Source organism: Calonectris borealis, chromosome 13 (assembly GCF_964195595.1).
Source record: "Calonectris borealis chromosome 13, bCalBor7.hap1.2, whole genome shotgun sequence".
Lineage (NCBI taxonomy): Eukaryota > Metazoa > Chordata > Aves > Procellariiformes > Procellariidae > Calonectris > Calonectris borealis.
In genome coordinates, this window is record NC_134324.1 from 15151350 (window position 1) to 15166801 (window position 15452).

General features: G+C 39.6%; 1 protein-coding gene across 1 annotated transcript in view; it reads left to right on the forward strand.

Annotated features, from left to right (window-relative positions):
* The window catches only part of AFF2 (ALF transcription elongation factor 2), a 343908-nt gene that overhangs the window by 204837 nt on the left and 123619 nt on the right, over nucleotides 1-15452 (forward strand). Inside the window, exons 5-7 of the mRNA XM_075162266.1 lie at nucleotides 8024-8110; nucleotides 10865-10901; nucleotides 11152-11203. Of these exons, the coding sequence (XP_075018367.1) occupies nucleotides 8024-8110; nucleotides 10865-10901; nucleotides 11152-11203 (176 nt within the window). The remainder of the gene's footprint in view (nucleotides 1-8023; nucleotides 8111-10864; nucleotides 10902-11151; nucleotides 11204-15452) is intronic.

Genomic DNA, 15452 nt, shown 5'->3' on the forward strand with positions numbered 1-15452 from the left:
TATCATTAACTTTTAGGACTCTAAAACTGGTGTTAGCTGGTTAACGGAATATCCAGTTCTGGATGCAGTATTAAACAGATAGGATCTCAGCATAGCTGAGAATTAGTAAGTATGGAGGATCAGGATTTTACTCTCATGATTGCTCTGGTGTTCTTGAAGTGCTCTCTGAAAGACACAGCACCGACCACTGTCCACCGGCATCCTAGATGAGCGGGACCTCGAGTCTGACCCTTTCTGGCAGTTCCATGTTCCTGACCCATCAGTAGGTTTGTCCGGAAGAACAGTTATATGGAAATACGAATACCTCGCATGGCCCAGCATCTCACATGTGATTGGCAAAACTTCAAAGTTGGCAAAACTTTTGATCATCCTTTCCTTGCATGCAGCCATTATGGCCTGTCCTTAACAAACCCCACATATTCTGCAAGTAGAGAAGATGCCTCCTGCCTCTCTTGGATGGGAAGTGGAGTTACCTCAGTGTCTTTATTCCTGGTCAGTACATGCCTGCCTTTGGACTCTCTGAAGGCTCATGGCTTGTCACAAAGACAGCATTGGCTCCTGCTGATCTCCTGGACTTTCCCTAAAAAGCTTAGGGAATGGTCTAAGACAAAGATAGTGTGGGTCAGAGAGGCGGTCATACATGCAGGATGCATCTACCTTTGACTTTATGATTTCTCAGGCCTTCCTTTTCCACAGAACGCTTAATTCTCTCTCATCATATAAATCTTGTCAAGAGAGCTCTCCCGTATGCTTCCCGTAAGGTCCTGTTTCATTTTTTATACTGTGTGATTCTGCTTCACCGGTTATGTTCCGTGATCCCCCCATGTCCTTTTTGCACTTTACTCATACAGATAACCTAAGCCTGACAGGAGTAGGGATACAGCTGCTACTGACCTCTTGTTTTGTTGCAGTTCACCTTAATGATGTTTCTATAGTAGGACCCTTAGGGGGTTGTGCTGCATGTTCCTGAAAATGCCAAGAACGTGTGAGAAGGTGCTCGAGGGCACAAAACCTGCTTGGGGTTGAATTGAAGGACTGTCCTGGGCAGTGTGGGCCACATTCAGGACAGTTTTTGACCATATAATCTTCCTGAGATGCACCTTGAAGAAAATTATCCTGATCCACCTTGGAGAGAAGTATCCAACCTGTTTCACAGAGGAGCCTTGGGAATGAACTATTACATGCACCACGTGGACCATTTGGGGCCCAGGACCCAGCAGGGAGCTAAATCATTTGACAGTGTAGACACACTATTATATAGGCTGTGGTTACTTTTAGGATTGTGTTGGACTTGTTAAATTGGAAATCTGGTGGTGGGTTCATGTGGTGTAGCTTCATTACTCTCCCCCTAAAACAGCCTCTTGAGCTGAGATACCTTCTCACTGTAATGGAGCGTTGTTTTTCTTCACATACACAAGATTGGTTAGAGCAATAAGTACATCAATCACGATTTGCTATTTTTTTATTGTCTTCTAAATGCTCTAAGCAAAGAATATGAGTGTTATTAGTTATAAAAGCTACAGTATGAGGAAAATATATTGAAAAATGTGAGGTATACGGGAGTCAGAGAGTATTGAGAAGCTCAACAGAAAAACAAATTGTCCATATTGCTATCACTTTCTTTGTGGATTTCCAAATGTTAACAAAGTAGGAAAGAAAAACATATGTTGTAAAGTTTATAGTCAACCCCTATTGGCTTCTAAAGCAATTTCTATATTCATTTTCACTGACTATCATTTTTTTCTCTCCTTCCCCTTCTTGTTAATATGGAAGGGAATATTAATTTGCCATGGGAGGATAGAGAATGCATCCCATTCCCCAGTTGGGCAAAGGGAACCTACTTGTTGTCATTGATAAAACCCACAAGGTGAACGCTGTGTTTTTAGATTACGGTTAGGGAAATGTTTTTTGTAGAATAAACTCTAGCTTTTCAATAATAAACTCATGCGCTGTATTTCCAAATGGCTTTCTAGTAGTTTTTGGTACAGTAGCAAGATAAATTCTAGTATGACAAAGGCATCATTGCACATGCCGCGACATTGTTCCTCCAAAAATATGTACTTGGCACCAGCCACTGGTAATAAATTTGCTAAACATTTGCATAAGTAAAAAGTTTCCTGCCTTAACATTTATACCAGGAAACCTGACTTTCTCTTGGAGGCCATCAGGCCATCACTGAAGTTTGGTTTGGTTTTTTTTCCCCTTTACAGGAAAAAAGATGTGGTATCCCTTTGATGCTGAGACTTTCTTTAAGTGCTGAAACATGATAATCAAATGCATATACATGAATTTAACTATCATGTCCCTGTCAATACTGACAACGTATCAAAATCCCTTCCTCAGGAAGTCTTTGGCCCAGTATAAAGCAAGCCAGATTACTGGTCAGGATATTCCCAACAGCTCGTGCAAATTTTCCATTCCTTTATAAGGAATATTGGATGAAAAACAACTTGTAGGTTTACTGCCTTTGTGTTCGTTTAGGCTTTAGTGTCTTTTGCTTGTACATGTATAAATATGTATCTATATATTCATTCTTTCCTCAGCCTTTTCCCCAAAGATGAAACGGGTTGAGATGTTTTTTAATTCAGTATGCATCACACACATAAAATGTGGCTGCTCCTCATGCATTACTGGCTTCCTAGCAGAGAGAGTTTGATCAGGTTTGTTTAAATGCAGAAACCAGAAAGATACTGTGAAACAAGACATGCGTTTTATTAAGGTTGCATTGATAAATAGTTAATAAAACATTAATAAATCATTAATAGAGTCTTTAATAAATGGTAAATCACTTGGTTATCTTTATTCCATCAAGGCAGTAGGTTGCTTAGCACCAGCTGTAACATCAAGTTTGTAATAACCTTAGAACATCTATTCATCATATATTAATTTTTTTCTGAATGCAACTTTAACATACTGTGTAACCAAAAATTGGAGAAAGTTTAAAGCAACACATTTAGCTAAGAGTTAAAAGGACTGAGAAGGGCAGTTGACAGCCAGAATACCACAGATAAGGTCTCTTTAGCAGCAGTGGCCTCAGATTGCATTTATTGCTAGCAATGTGTGCAGGGCTGCTTCTCCTCCTGTGCCTCTGGCTGCCCTCTAACGATGCGGGCAAAGTGTCAGTCCTGAAACTGCCTTTGTGGACTCTAATGCCACAGAAGAAAAACACTGGGATTGTTGCTTTCTTCTTCTGCCTTTTTGTGGATCTACTATCCACAAGAGAGGCAATAGAGGTAGCATTCGGCCAACAGAGATCTATCAAACTGTAGAACAAGGAAAAGGGCTGGGAAGGGTCTTAGAAATCTCATCATCTACTACACATCCCTGTCCCAAAGCAGGAATCAATTCTGCCCAAGCCATTCCTGACTGACGTATGCTAATCTGTTCTTGTGTTCCTCCAAAGATGGTGTCTGTGTAGCTCTCTGAGCAATCTGTTTCAGTGCTGCACGGTCCTTACCATTAGAGAGCTTTTTCTTATGTCTAACTGGAATCTTTCTGGCTGCAGTTTAAGTTCATATCCACCATAAAACCGGAGAACAGATTATTCTCTCCTTTAGCAACAGCTCTTTCTGTAATTGAAGACTGTTCTCATGTCTCCCCTCAATTCTCCCAAGGGAAGTAGCATGAGCCCTATATCTTGGGAGACTTCAAATTAGATCAGGCTAAGCAGTTTAGAGTGCACTGTAGGAAGGGAAGCTGCCTCAGTAGGAACGCAGAGTACACAGTATAGCTACTTTTTTCCATAATGACCTCTTACAGCCTGGCTCAGTGCTTTTATCTGTATTTAAAAACACTGCACACTTTCTTTTGAACAAGAAGGAAATGATGGAAAAATGAAATACAGAGAAAGGAAATAAATCTTGAATGCGGCTATTAATTTTAGGGACTGCTTTTGTGAAGCTATTTACCATCTGCCCCATATCCCCTGTACTCAATTCTCTCGCTCTGACCTTTTCCTTAGAAACTTGCAAGTTTAAATCCTTCTCCAGTCCTCTCCTTCCATTTAAATCGTGATTTGGCCTTCTACCCCTGCAGCCCTTAAAAAGTTTGCTTGGAGTATTTGTATTTTTGGTGATTCATTAGATCGCGTCTGCATGTGTCTGTCTTAGTTACTTACCTGAGGGCTTTTATAGCTGAAAAAAGCAGACTTAGCTGAAGAGACGAGCGTGCCTAGCTCTAATAAATAAAGCACATGGAGTCAATTAAAACAATGTTTAAATAATTTTCAGAAAGGAGGATGCTTGATGTTACTACATCAGAGGACCACAGTGACTTTTAAGCCAACAAACTGTGCAGGTTTACTTTCTCATTTAATCTCCAGGTCTATAAAAAAATGCGTGCTTCCATAGCAGTCATCTACCCACTCCAACAGTTAACATGATTTTGGAATTATTTTAAGTCCAAACCATGTGAAAATAAATCCTAACTCAATTTTGTGGGATTACTTTGTTTCCATTAAATTCCTCTTTAAAGCATTTCATATGCTTGGTTTTATTATTGTTACTTCCAGGAATTTCTAAATACTTCCAAATTTGGATTGATTAAAGTTTTTTAACTTTTCCTGGAAAAAAAAATGAATGCAATTCCCTGCCTACTTTCCCAGGTATTTACAAACCAAGAAGTTTATATATACATCTTAATGGATGCATACACAACACACACACTGTCTGTGTGGTTCTTTATAGTCATAACATTAGAAGGTAGATATATCAGATTTCACAAGTTAAACAAAATAAAGCTTAGCAAGTACTTAAAGATGAGGGACCTCCAAAAGAAATTGGGGCATAGCAAAGAATGGTGAAGTCATGTGGATGATTAAACAAATGACATCCTTTCTTCTGATTCTCCAATGTGCATGTGCTTAAGGAACAGAGTAGGAGAGAGTTAAGCAGACGGTCACATCTCTGCAGGATGTGGGGTTGGGGTTTTGACCCTTCGCTGAAAACGGTGCAGTGCCATTTTTGTATGTCATTCTGTAGCTCAGTAGTGCTCTGCGTGAGTATAATATGCAGCTGTGTGGTGGTCGGTGTGGGGTTGCTGCCCATATATTTTGAAGTGACGTTTTTCAGATGAGTAAACTCAAAACTTTTTCTACGATCAGTCAGGGTTCTTTGGTCAACAGTGCTGTGGCACCTATCTGTAGGTAGATGTAGGTATGTTTCTTTAAGTAACTATGTACTTCCTCACCACTTCCACACACAGTGTTTGTTTAAAGCTGAGCTTTAAATACTTGTGTTGTTTTGCATGTGTGATCCTCTCTGGAATTTTCTATCCAATAATTACAGTGATAATAGCAGTGAAATGCTTCAATGTAGCTAGCTTGTACCTTTGTAATAGACTTTGATGCTCACAAGGTCACTCTGTAAACACATAGGTGGGATAGTCCTAACCTCACTGAAGTTGACTTTTGCCTCTGACCTCAGTAGAGTCAGGATTTCTTATCTTGTAATTGAATTTCCTCAAATAATAGCAGACTCATTTTTATTTTTCCCGCTGTTTTATGTTCAGGTGTCTCCTAATTTGCTAGATTTGCTTACACTTCAGCCCACTGAGTTGGTACACAGTGGACACTAGACGCATTTTGACAGTGAATATTCTGAAATATTTGCTGGCATCACCTTGCCATGAATCCTAGGCTGTCTGTCCAGCCTTTTATGCGTGGGCAGGAAGAGACTGAGGTCAAGCCTATAATTGCAGTTCTTTCCTGCCTTCAATCAGGCTGCCTGTCCCTCTTTTAATTATGTGATATAGTCTCTGTTTCATCGTTTTGCTATGAAGAGATTTGCCACAAAGCAACCTCTATGGCATAGGATTTGGCAGAGGCATGCAGGATTTGGATTATATTATCTCACAGAAAAGTTCACCGGATGCTTAAATCTTTTTCTGCCTTCCTCTGTGCAGAGGTCAAACAATCAGCGCAGTATAACAGTGTACTTCTCGTCATTGCGCTGCGCTGCTGCAGCCTCACCCACCGGGAGGGACGAGCTGTTCACGAGCTGCCTCTTTCCTCCTCATTGCCGCCATTTGGGCTTTGTGCAATGAAAACAGGCCCTGAGCTCCACAGGCAGAAACCCAAAAGCTCTTTCAGGAGTTCAGAGACATCTGCACCCTCCGCTGTCCCTGGCTCATCTGCACAAGGAACTGGCAAAGCTTGGCCCCAGGCTGCACCGTCTGTAGCTCTGTGGCCCTTTAGATAAGCCGCAAGCCTGCCCTGGCGCGCTGCGCTGGGGGAAGCAGAGCGGCAGAGCCCAGTGGGGCCGAGCTGCCGGGCCAGGACTGGGTGAGGGCTTCTCTCCGTAGCGGTCATTCCTGGGCTGTGTCCCTTGCGGGGCTCAGCCAGACCTTGCTGCAGTAGCAGCATTGCTAATTGCTAAGGGAAATTTGATGGGCTTCAGTAAAATACCAGTGCCTAACAGGAGCGTGGGGGAAGTTTACATGTCCGCTGTCCCATTGATTGAGGACCATGGTGCATAGTTTTCCTTTCTCTCTCCTAACCTCCTGTGTGACACAGGATTTGTGAGGGACAACTGGAAACGTGAAATTTGCTGGCTATATCTTCAGTGAATTATACATTAGAATCCAGCTGTAGCCACCTAGGCCATGTCTTTAGCCCAAATGCACCCACCACACTGCATTTTTTATAACAGTTATATTTTCTTTAATTAATTGTATTATGTTATATTTTTATTTGTGGAGTGTTTGCAGTGGTTGTCATGTTACCTACAGAAACTTGTGTGTTCATAAGTATTGTTGTGACTGGCCCTGGGCTTGACCAGTGTGAAATAGCAGCTGGGAAGTTTAGTTTACTGCAGTCAGGATTATGGCCATTGCACGCAAAATTTCCTGGATCAGAATCCCTTTTGCTCTGTTTCCCTTGTCTCAAGACAGAATCCTTTCTGAGCTTTGTAGGCGAAGAAAAACAACCACGACAACCAACAGATTGCCAGAGACAAGTATTACTGCCTCTCTGAATATTTATTAAATTAAAAACAAAGATAAGAGAGGATGGAGCAGCATCTACCATAAAACACATTAGAAGGGCATTTACAAGCTCTGCCTAAAACAACACTTTTGCAGTTTCTCTATTTTACTCATTTTTCCCCCTCCTCTCAACATAAGCCCCAGTCTGCTCCCACCGAGCTCGGTGGGGCGGCAGTTCTAGGCGCCAGTATGAAAAAGCAGGGTGTGCACTGTCTCTTCTGCTTGTACTTCATAGCTATGGGCACCCAGGTGATTTCTTTGAAGATAGTTGGAACACGTGTGTACAAATGATGAATTAACACACTGATACAGAAAATGGGCGTGTTGCTTAGATAGTCCGGTAGGCGGGTCCTCACCGGAGACTTGGATTTCCTAGTTAAGTATGGGCTTTCTGTGTAACCCTGTGCAAATCACCTAATCTCTCAGTCCCTCATTTTAAAATGGAATCGATAGTGCTCTGATGCTGTGACATTGCATACCACACTAACCTGTGGCCAGTGCTATGAGAAGATGTTTTGGTGCATAGGACACTTCCTGTCCCCGCTGTCTTCTACACCAGGTATTCATGCTGCAAGCCCACTCCAGCTTTTTCTAGACCTTCCTCTGTTTTACTTTGCCACTATGCAGTCCTGAATAGGGTTGTATTTTCCACCATGCAATCCTCTATAGGGTTGCATCCAGTGCGATTCAGGAGGGATCCCCTTCCTGCTTGGCCTTTGCAGGTAAAACCTTGTTCTATACCTATGATAAGGCTTCATTCATATTGCTTGACAGGCTGACCACGGAGGTGGAGTCAGCTGCCACCTGATGAAGACACAGATAGTCAAAATTTTCAAGAGTAAAACCTGCCCTCACCCTCATTCCCAGGAAGTGCTGCCTGTTGGGTAGTTAAGGTGTGCATCTACCACATAAGGAATGGTGGCGATGCTTCCTTAAGCAATTGCATCTCCAGGCTCAGTGGAGAATCCATGATCATTTTTTCCTCTCTTTCTTCTTTATGTACATGAATTTGTTTTCAAAACATGTTTTTTTTCTTCCCTAGGAGATGACCCATTCCTGGCCTCCTCCTCTTACTGCTATTCACACTCCTGGCAAGGCTGAGCAGACCAAGTTTTCTATCCCAAGCAAGGTACAAGTAGGCTATTACCAGTGACCTGATTAACAGTCTGTTATGTTGAGTGTTCTTCGCTGGAGAGTTTATTTTTGTAATTGGTTCCATTTTCAAAAATTTCTAAGACTATTTTTAGTTGGAAATTCCCAATCAGACTGTTGTTACTAGTAGGACTGCGTATTTAAAGCTGCAGAAGTTGCAGCGGAGGCAAAGTGAACTTTATCTCTGTTGTTGTAAGAGTCTTTTTACATCAAGTACGATATATTGTATTCATTTTTCTTCCATTATTATTTGTGCAAGGCAATGGCTGAAATGGTCATTTGTTCCTACTTAGTGATTGATTGCATGATGAGGTTTAGGCTGCGTGGTCAAATTATGGTGACTTAAGATGTTCCTGCATGTGAACAGTGCTATGGCATCTGTTTGTGTGCACACTCCAAGGGCACATGAAGTTGCGCAATGCAATCCTCAGTATTGGCCTTGTTAAAAGCACGCACTCAGCACTTGCCACGTCAAAAGCATATGCCTGGAGAGTACCTGCAGTTCACCTAACATGCAGTAAATCGTTACGTTGTAGGAGTTGAACATGCCTTTAGCCCAGATTCTGTTGTTGCCTTCTAGCTATGATGCTGGTAGCACTGTAGAGATCGAGCTTGTACCCAGGGCAATTATTGCCAGAGATATCTTTTGCTGGGACCTGAACAACTGTGAGCTGATGATGTCTGGGGAAGGAGAGAACTTCCCCATGGTGGGAAATCTACACCAGTCTGACATGGAGCTACATAAAAGTTTCTTTCTAAAGGCAGGACCTTGGAAAATAGCTTATAAAACTGGTACTGCTTGACATTATGGTTCAAGCAATCATATCCTGGTTTAGAAGCTGGAATGTGATTTTCTTCTTACTGATTTTATCTGTTTGGCAGATATTCTTCTGTCTGAAATGCAGCTGCCATACTTAATTGGAAATCATATGAAATTAGCAGTATCTGTGGCTCCTTAAAAAAGCAAAACCAGTGCCCAGAATGCCTGATTTTAATGGAATGCGATTGTTACTGCTCTATCACTGCAATTGTCACTGCAGTTAACTGCTGCAGCATTAAGCATCAGAAGTCATAATCATGCAGGAGTATAATCCTCATTACAAATTGGGTTGAAGTCAGCTGAACCCATTTAAGTGAAAGTGGAGTCTGACCTGTGTTAATACAGTGAGAGTAGAGTTTTTTGCCCACTGGAAGCTGTATTTTTTTAATTTACACCATCTCGTAATTTAGTGCTCTGTTTTTGATGGGCCCAACAGAAATTGGTCTAAGTCCTGCAGACTGCCGCTATCTCCATTGGCAGCAGCATAAGCATAGGTTCAGAGAAGCTAAAATTTTGTTTTGCTTTTCTGTTTCTATTAAGTTTGCTTTGAACTTTTAAGATCCACATCAAAGTTAATTTCCGGGCGTGTTAAATGTTGGTCCTAAAATTCTTGACCATATCAGTTCAATACAAAATATAAATTAGATGTTTTTTTTGAGTGAGCATTTCAGGAAATAGGCAAGCACATAAATGTTTCCAAGTTTGCTAGTTTTACTTTAAAAAATACAACAGAAATGTCTCTTCAGAACATTACATTAAATCAATTATAGCTAGCCAAATTATAGATCTTAGACATAATATGGCTAGGTTGTGCAGCCATATAAACCAGAGACGGGCACTATTAGTAGTTCTCCATTTAACTATTAAAAAAAAGTATCCTCATGAGAAGTGTATATAAAAAGTGTGATAAAAAAGGCGGAACTTATCAGAACAATTTATCCCTTTGACATTCAAATGCAAAGTGCCATGTTTACTCTTAGGGCATGATTTACTTCACAAGGGACTGACTGACAGCACAGTATAATATTAGGAACTAATAATGCCCTAAGAGGAAGTGCAGTGAGGGCTTTAATGACTTTAACATCCTACAGAACTAACACTTCCAGCAAAGTAGTGCCTGGCTGTAAGATGAGGTTGTAAATAACACCTTAATTTCAAATGATCAAACTCTGCTTGGAAGGAAAGCTGATTACAATCACTGTGGACTATAAAGCCTAAAGAAAAACTAAGCAAGAAAACACTGTGACATTAAGAAAGCAGCTTAGTTATTGTGAGCCAACAAGAATCCCGGCATTAGCATGCTCAGTGTTACAGGCCGGATTCTTTGCTGGTTTAAAGTGGTTGCACTTCCATTTATTTCATTGGATTTGGACCACTTTCCATCAGGTGAAGATCTGCTTCCTGCATCTTTATCAAATCCTGTGTGTCACAGTCCAAGTAAAAACAGTGACTATCAATAAAAGGTTACTGTATTCCCAAGCAGTGAAATAAAAAAAAAGAAAGGCAGTGGTGCTGAATTTAATGCGTAGTTGCGTTCATGCTGCAGTCTAAATTGTATATCATAGATGGCTCATACACACACCCATGGCCAAGCCTGGAAAAGGGTAGGATCACTGCGGGTATAAATCTGTGCAGTGTCTCCATAAAGGGGTTATGTAGATTTACAGCAGCTGAGGACGAGCTCTTGTCTGAACTGTGAAAGGGTCCTTCAGTGGTGCTCTGTCTCCACAGTTTATGTTTTTTTAAACTAATGTCACTGGTGCTGCCTTAATAATCGCGTGATCCCTTCCCTATACCATCTCCTTCCCTGTTTGTGTAATGCCAGTGCCCTTGATCTAGCAAGCTAAGATATATCTTACCTTCTTCATTGTATTTAACTAATGCTGACATTTTGTGTGTTCTTCTTTGTAGGACTCCCAACATCTGACCTCAGGATACAATGTACAAAGTAGGTGTTTATCATCCTAGTCCTAACGGTCAGGGTTGGGTATTTTTTTTTTCCTGCTTAACATCATTAAAACAAAGGCTAAAAATTAATTTCTATGGTGCTAAAGCAGATCGGTTCCATTTTTTATTACACGTTATGCATTGTGGCATGTTGTGAAACCAAGTATAATTAGATGGGCTGACAGCTTTGGGTGCATTTTAATTCTACAGTAATCTTTTGACATTTGAAAATGTGTTTCCTTTGTTTGCAGAGTGGAGTGATCCAGCAGGGAAAGTTGCAACTAAGTCAGTGCCACAAAAGTCGTAAGTATTATTATTTGCAGCTTTAAATCTCGTTTTAAATTTCTCATAAAGAACGAGCTTATTTCTCCAAAGGTAACTAAAATCTAGCTCTGCTCATAATCTTGTCCTGGTGTTCAGGTGTTCTCAGTAGTCCTTAAAAATTAGCCATAAACCAGTTTTATGTTTTCAGTGCTTATTACTGTTTCTTCTTTTTAAGCATTAGCTAACAGAGGTACGTGTGAAAGATGAGTTTATTAAGCAGAAATAATGCTGATTTTAGTTGTACAGCTTGCCAAAATTAAATCACTTTTATGCTTCTCTCATCAGATACTAAGCCTCTTACAATAGAAAATGCAACCCAATAAACAGATGATGGAGGAATTTTAACATTCATACAGTGAGAGGGAGTAAAACACATCATACGGAATGATTCTACTAGCTGGTGTTGAAAAGCTGGTCTTGAGTTTCATACACTTTAAAACAGCTGAAAATCACCGATGATCTATAAATATGACAGTTGAAAATTGTGGAAGACCTAATTCTCCACTGTGTTAAACCATTTTTCTTTGGTGCTTCTCTGGTGTAAGGCTGCTACAATGTAGCAGTGAGTTGAGACTGAACTGTTTTTTTACTCTTACCTCAGGATCTCAAAGTAATTGACAAACAGGAATTAAATAACAACTTTGAATAGTAGGTTGCTGTTTTTATACTTATGAAAATGTGTGGGTCTGATTTCAGTTCAGAGCTGCTATTTTTTTTAGTGTTCAAGTGTTTTAAACTACCGAATGCAGAACTGCACTAGCTTAACTGACATTTGTGTAAATACAATATGTTCATTTAAAATTACTTCAAAATTATTCTGGTGGTTCCCCTTAATCTACCAAGGACACAATTTTAAGTAAATCCCTATAGGGGAAGAAAAATCAATGCGGAAATACCTACATAGGTTTTTAAAATGAATTTAAATATATTGATTCTTAGTGCAAGTTTGTGTACAGGAAAGGACTTGTTGGAGTTCAGTGATTTCTTTTCGACCATGTAAGAGATGCAGGATTAGACTAGATGTGGGTGCCGAATCCATTGACGTACTCACCAGGCTCTGAACGTCCAGGTCTTTATTCATAAACTCAAGTCATGGAAGTACTCATTCAAATAAAGTTTGTTGAGTAAAACTTTACAAAATTATGATTAAATGACAAATTCAATTTTAAAATGAAATGGTTTTTTTCTTCACATTGAATAAGAATTGGGTAGGAATGCTAATGATAAATAGATTAATTTACATGAATAACATTTATTTATGAAACTTAGTAACAAATTAGTTTTCGCCCTTTGCTATTTGATTTCCAGTAATGGCTTTGTTTTTTTAAAGAATCTAGCCAACTACACCCACTGTTCTTGGTAACAGAATAGGTGCATTCATGTTTTAGAACATCTAAGTGATCCAACCTAACATCAAGCACATTCCATAGTAAAAAAAAAAGTAAAAAAATATTATTACATCTTAAAATGATTTTTCTTCTAAAGCAAGTGTATTTGGATTCCACTGTGAAAAATATTTTAGTGAGTATACCATAAAATACAATATTTCAATAGTTTGTAACCAACAGTAATAGACTTGTCAATCATGGTTTATAGTTATAAGCTGAATTTCAAAAGAACAGTGCTTCAGAGCTCAGTGGTATATAGTGCATTTAATGGGACCAAAGCTCTCTGTAGGAAGCCTGATATAAAACCTGAAGACACAGAGTACATTTTATGAACCAGTTGCTCTCTGTTCTGCTGCTTGATCTGAAGTTCCAGCACTATCAATCAGATTTCTGCTGCAATGAACTGCCTTCTTATGGTAGGTGATAGATTTTACACATGAGAGATCAGAACTGCAATAAAGCTACTTTTATTTTTAGCTTCCAAATGAAGATCAGCTAACCCATTACTATCACTTTTTCTCTTTTACTGCAGAAAAATTGTTAAGGCAGCTTCTAAGAATTTCCATAGGGCTTTGGGAGGTTAGGAGGCAGTCCACTGTGAGACTTGGTATTACGAGGCCAATTTGTTTCTTCAGAGCTGCGTGTGCAGTTACCACCACTTTCACTGGGAATTACAGTACTTGAGGACATAATGAAATTAAAGCCGAGTGTGGGGCAGAAAGACGTAACAGTATCAAATAGAGCTGGATAGCGCGACTCAAATAAACCCTGATAGAGTGACAGCTCCTGCAGTCATTGTGTATTTTAATAATAGAGTATTTATCAGATTGCAGCTGTATTAAGAAGGATTTAATCTTTCTAACTTTGGTCAGTTTCAGGGATATTGGAGCGTATGAGAGAAATTACAGTCCAACTTATCCCCGGTAACATCTGTTGCTACATTGTCAACCACACAGCATGATCTTACTGACTTCAGAACTGTATCCCAAACAAATCCTTATATATTTTGTCAAAGAGATCTGTTATCTGTATTTCAGTTTGATCAAATCTGACTGAATTTGGGTTTGTTCATCTGTATGATTTGTTAGAGACCTTTTAACCTGGTCATGTTTCTAGATATTCGCCAACTTTTTTAAGTTTACGTGCAATTCAAGTGAAACTTAAGTTGTCGTTTCCATTTATATTGGTCCTAGTCACAGTCTTATGGATTCCATTGGCTTTGTTAGAAATCCGTAGGAATTGGTAGTAATGTGCTTGCATTCACCATATCGCTGAGTTATACCATGACTCGTTGAGCGATGTGGCAGAACAAAGATTTAATTTCATGATGCTGTATTCTGCTCCAGCAGCCAAGCTGCCTGTATGTCATTACAAAATCAGGTGTAGAAACATTGACATCATGGAAGATCAGTCCAAAGGGATGTATGATCTTTGCAAAATAACTTTTCAGGAGTGTGCTTCTAGGAGGAAGAATGGAGGCAACATACTGCAAGATAGATTAATTGACCAGCGTCTTGCTTTTATAGGGGGATGCAAGTTGCATGAGTTCTTGTCTAAGTGAAGCTTTCTGAAATAGGAATTTCATCCTTGTTATACTATTTCAATGTACTTTATTACATCCACGTTCTGGAGAAACCCAATTCCCAATGCTTTGCAGCAGGTAAAATAGAAGGTAGAGTAGTTGGGATTGTGTTTAATTTCTGCACCTATGTTGTACATGAGTACATGTACATGTAACTAACCTCAGATCCTAATTTCTACTCAAAAATCTTGAAAATGAAATTTTGAACACTGATGTGCGCGCGTGTGTGTATACTGTGGTGAATTTTTATAGCTGAAATCAGGCTATGTAAAACTACTTGGCTTCCCTTTTTTTTTAATTTTCAAATTCACTGTAAATCTCCATTGGATATTGGCAGTCAGTTTTCAGCCAGTCTACTCTGATTAGTTTATTATGAAGCATAGTAAGCGGGAGCAGATAAGGTGCAACCAATTGCACTGAGAAGGATTTTCTGTCAACTTCGATGAATTTGAGGGTACGAACTCAGCTCGCGACTTAGGTTTCTGTTATATAATTACCATTGCAAGTATGTCATCCTCAAACATCCAGTCCTTTTGTTCTGTTTTGGTTGTTAGCATTTGGCCTCTGCAAGTTGGAAACTACCCAGAACCTTTTTAATCAAGCACATCCTGTGTTTTGAAATCATACTGCAGAGTAGTCTTGGGTAGTTTCCATAAAAGCCTAGCTAAAAAGAAGAATGTAATCATAATGGTATTCTTCCCCTGTCATAAAATTACTTCCTGTACTTACTGTATTAATACAGTATTAAAAGGCCCTTCTCATGGGCTCAGTGAACTACCGGAAACAATTTAAAAACTTAGAGCAGCAAATTTTTATGGATCAGTCAAAAACAACTTATTTTATCTTTATGGAGTTTTTGTTATCCATCATACTTAATGATACACAACCTGTGTGGGGGCTAGAGAACAGCTAAATACAGTGGGCTCAGAAACAAAACAAGCAGCCGAAACTCTTTATGTGATATTTTAGCAAGGATTTTTCAAAGGGGGCTCACCACTGGTTTCACTTGGGCCAGGATTTCACTTCACGATTCTAAAAAAATTTCAGTAAATACCAGTGCTTTTCTAATCCCAAAGGTTATCATAGTACTTGATGGAAGCCTATTTGAAAATGGAAATGTGCTTCTTGACATCTAACTACTTTTCATAAGTATCTAATGGCTTTTTGGAAGTTCTCCACTGTGTCAGGGACAGCCACCTGGGAGCATGGAAAACAAAATTTGGCAGCATGTTCAGCTATGAATTAAAGGTAATTCACG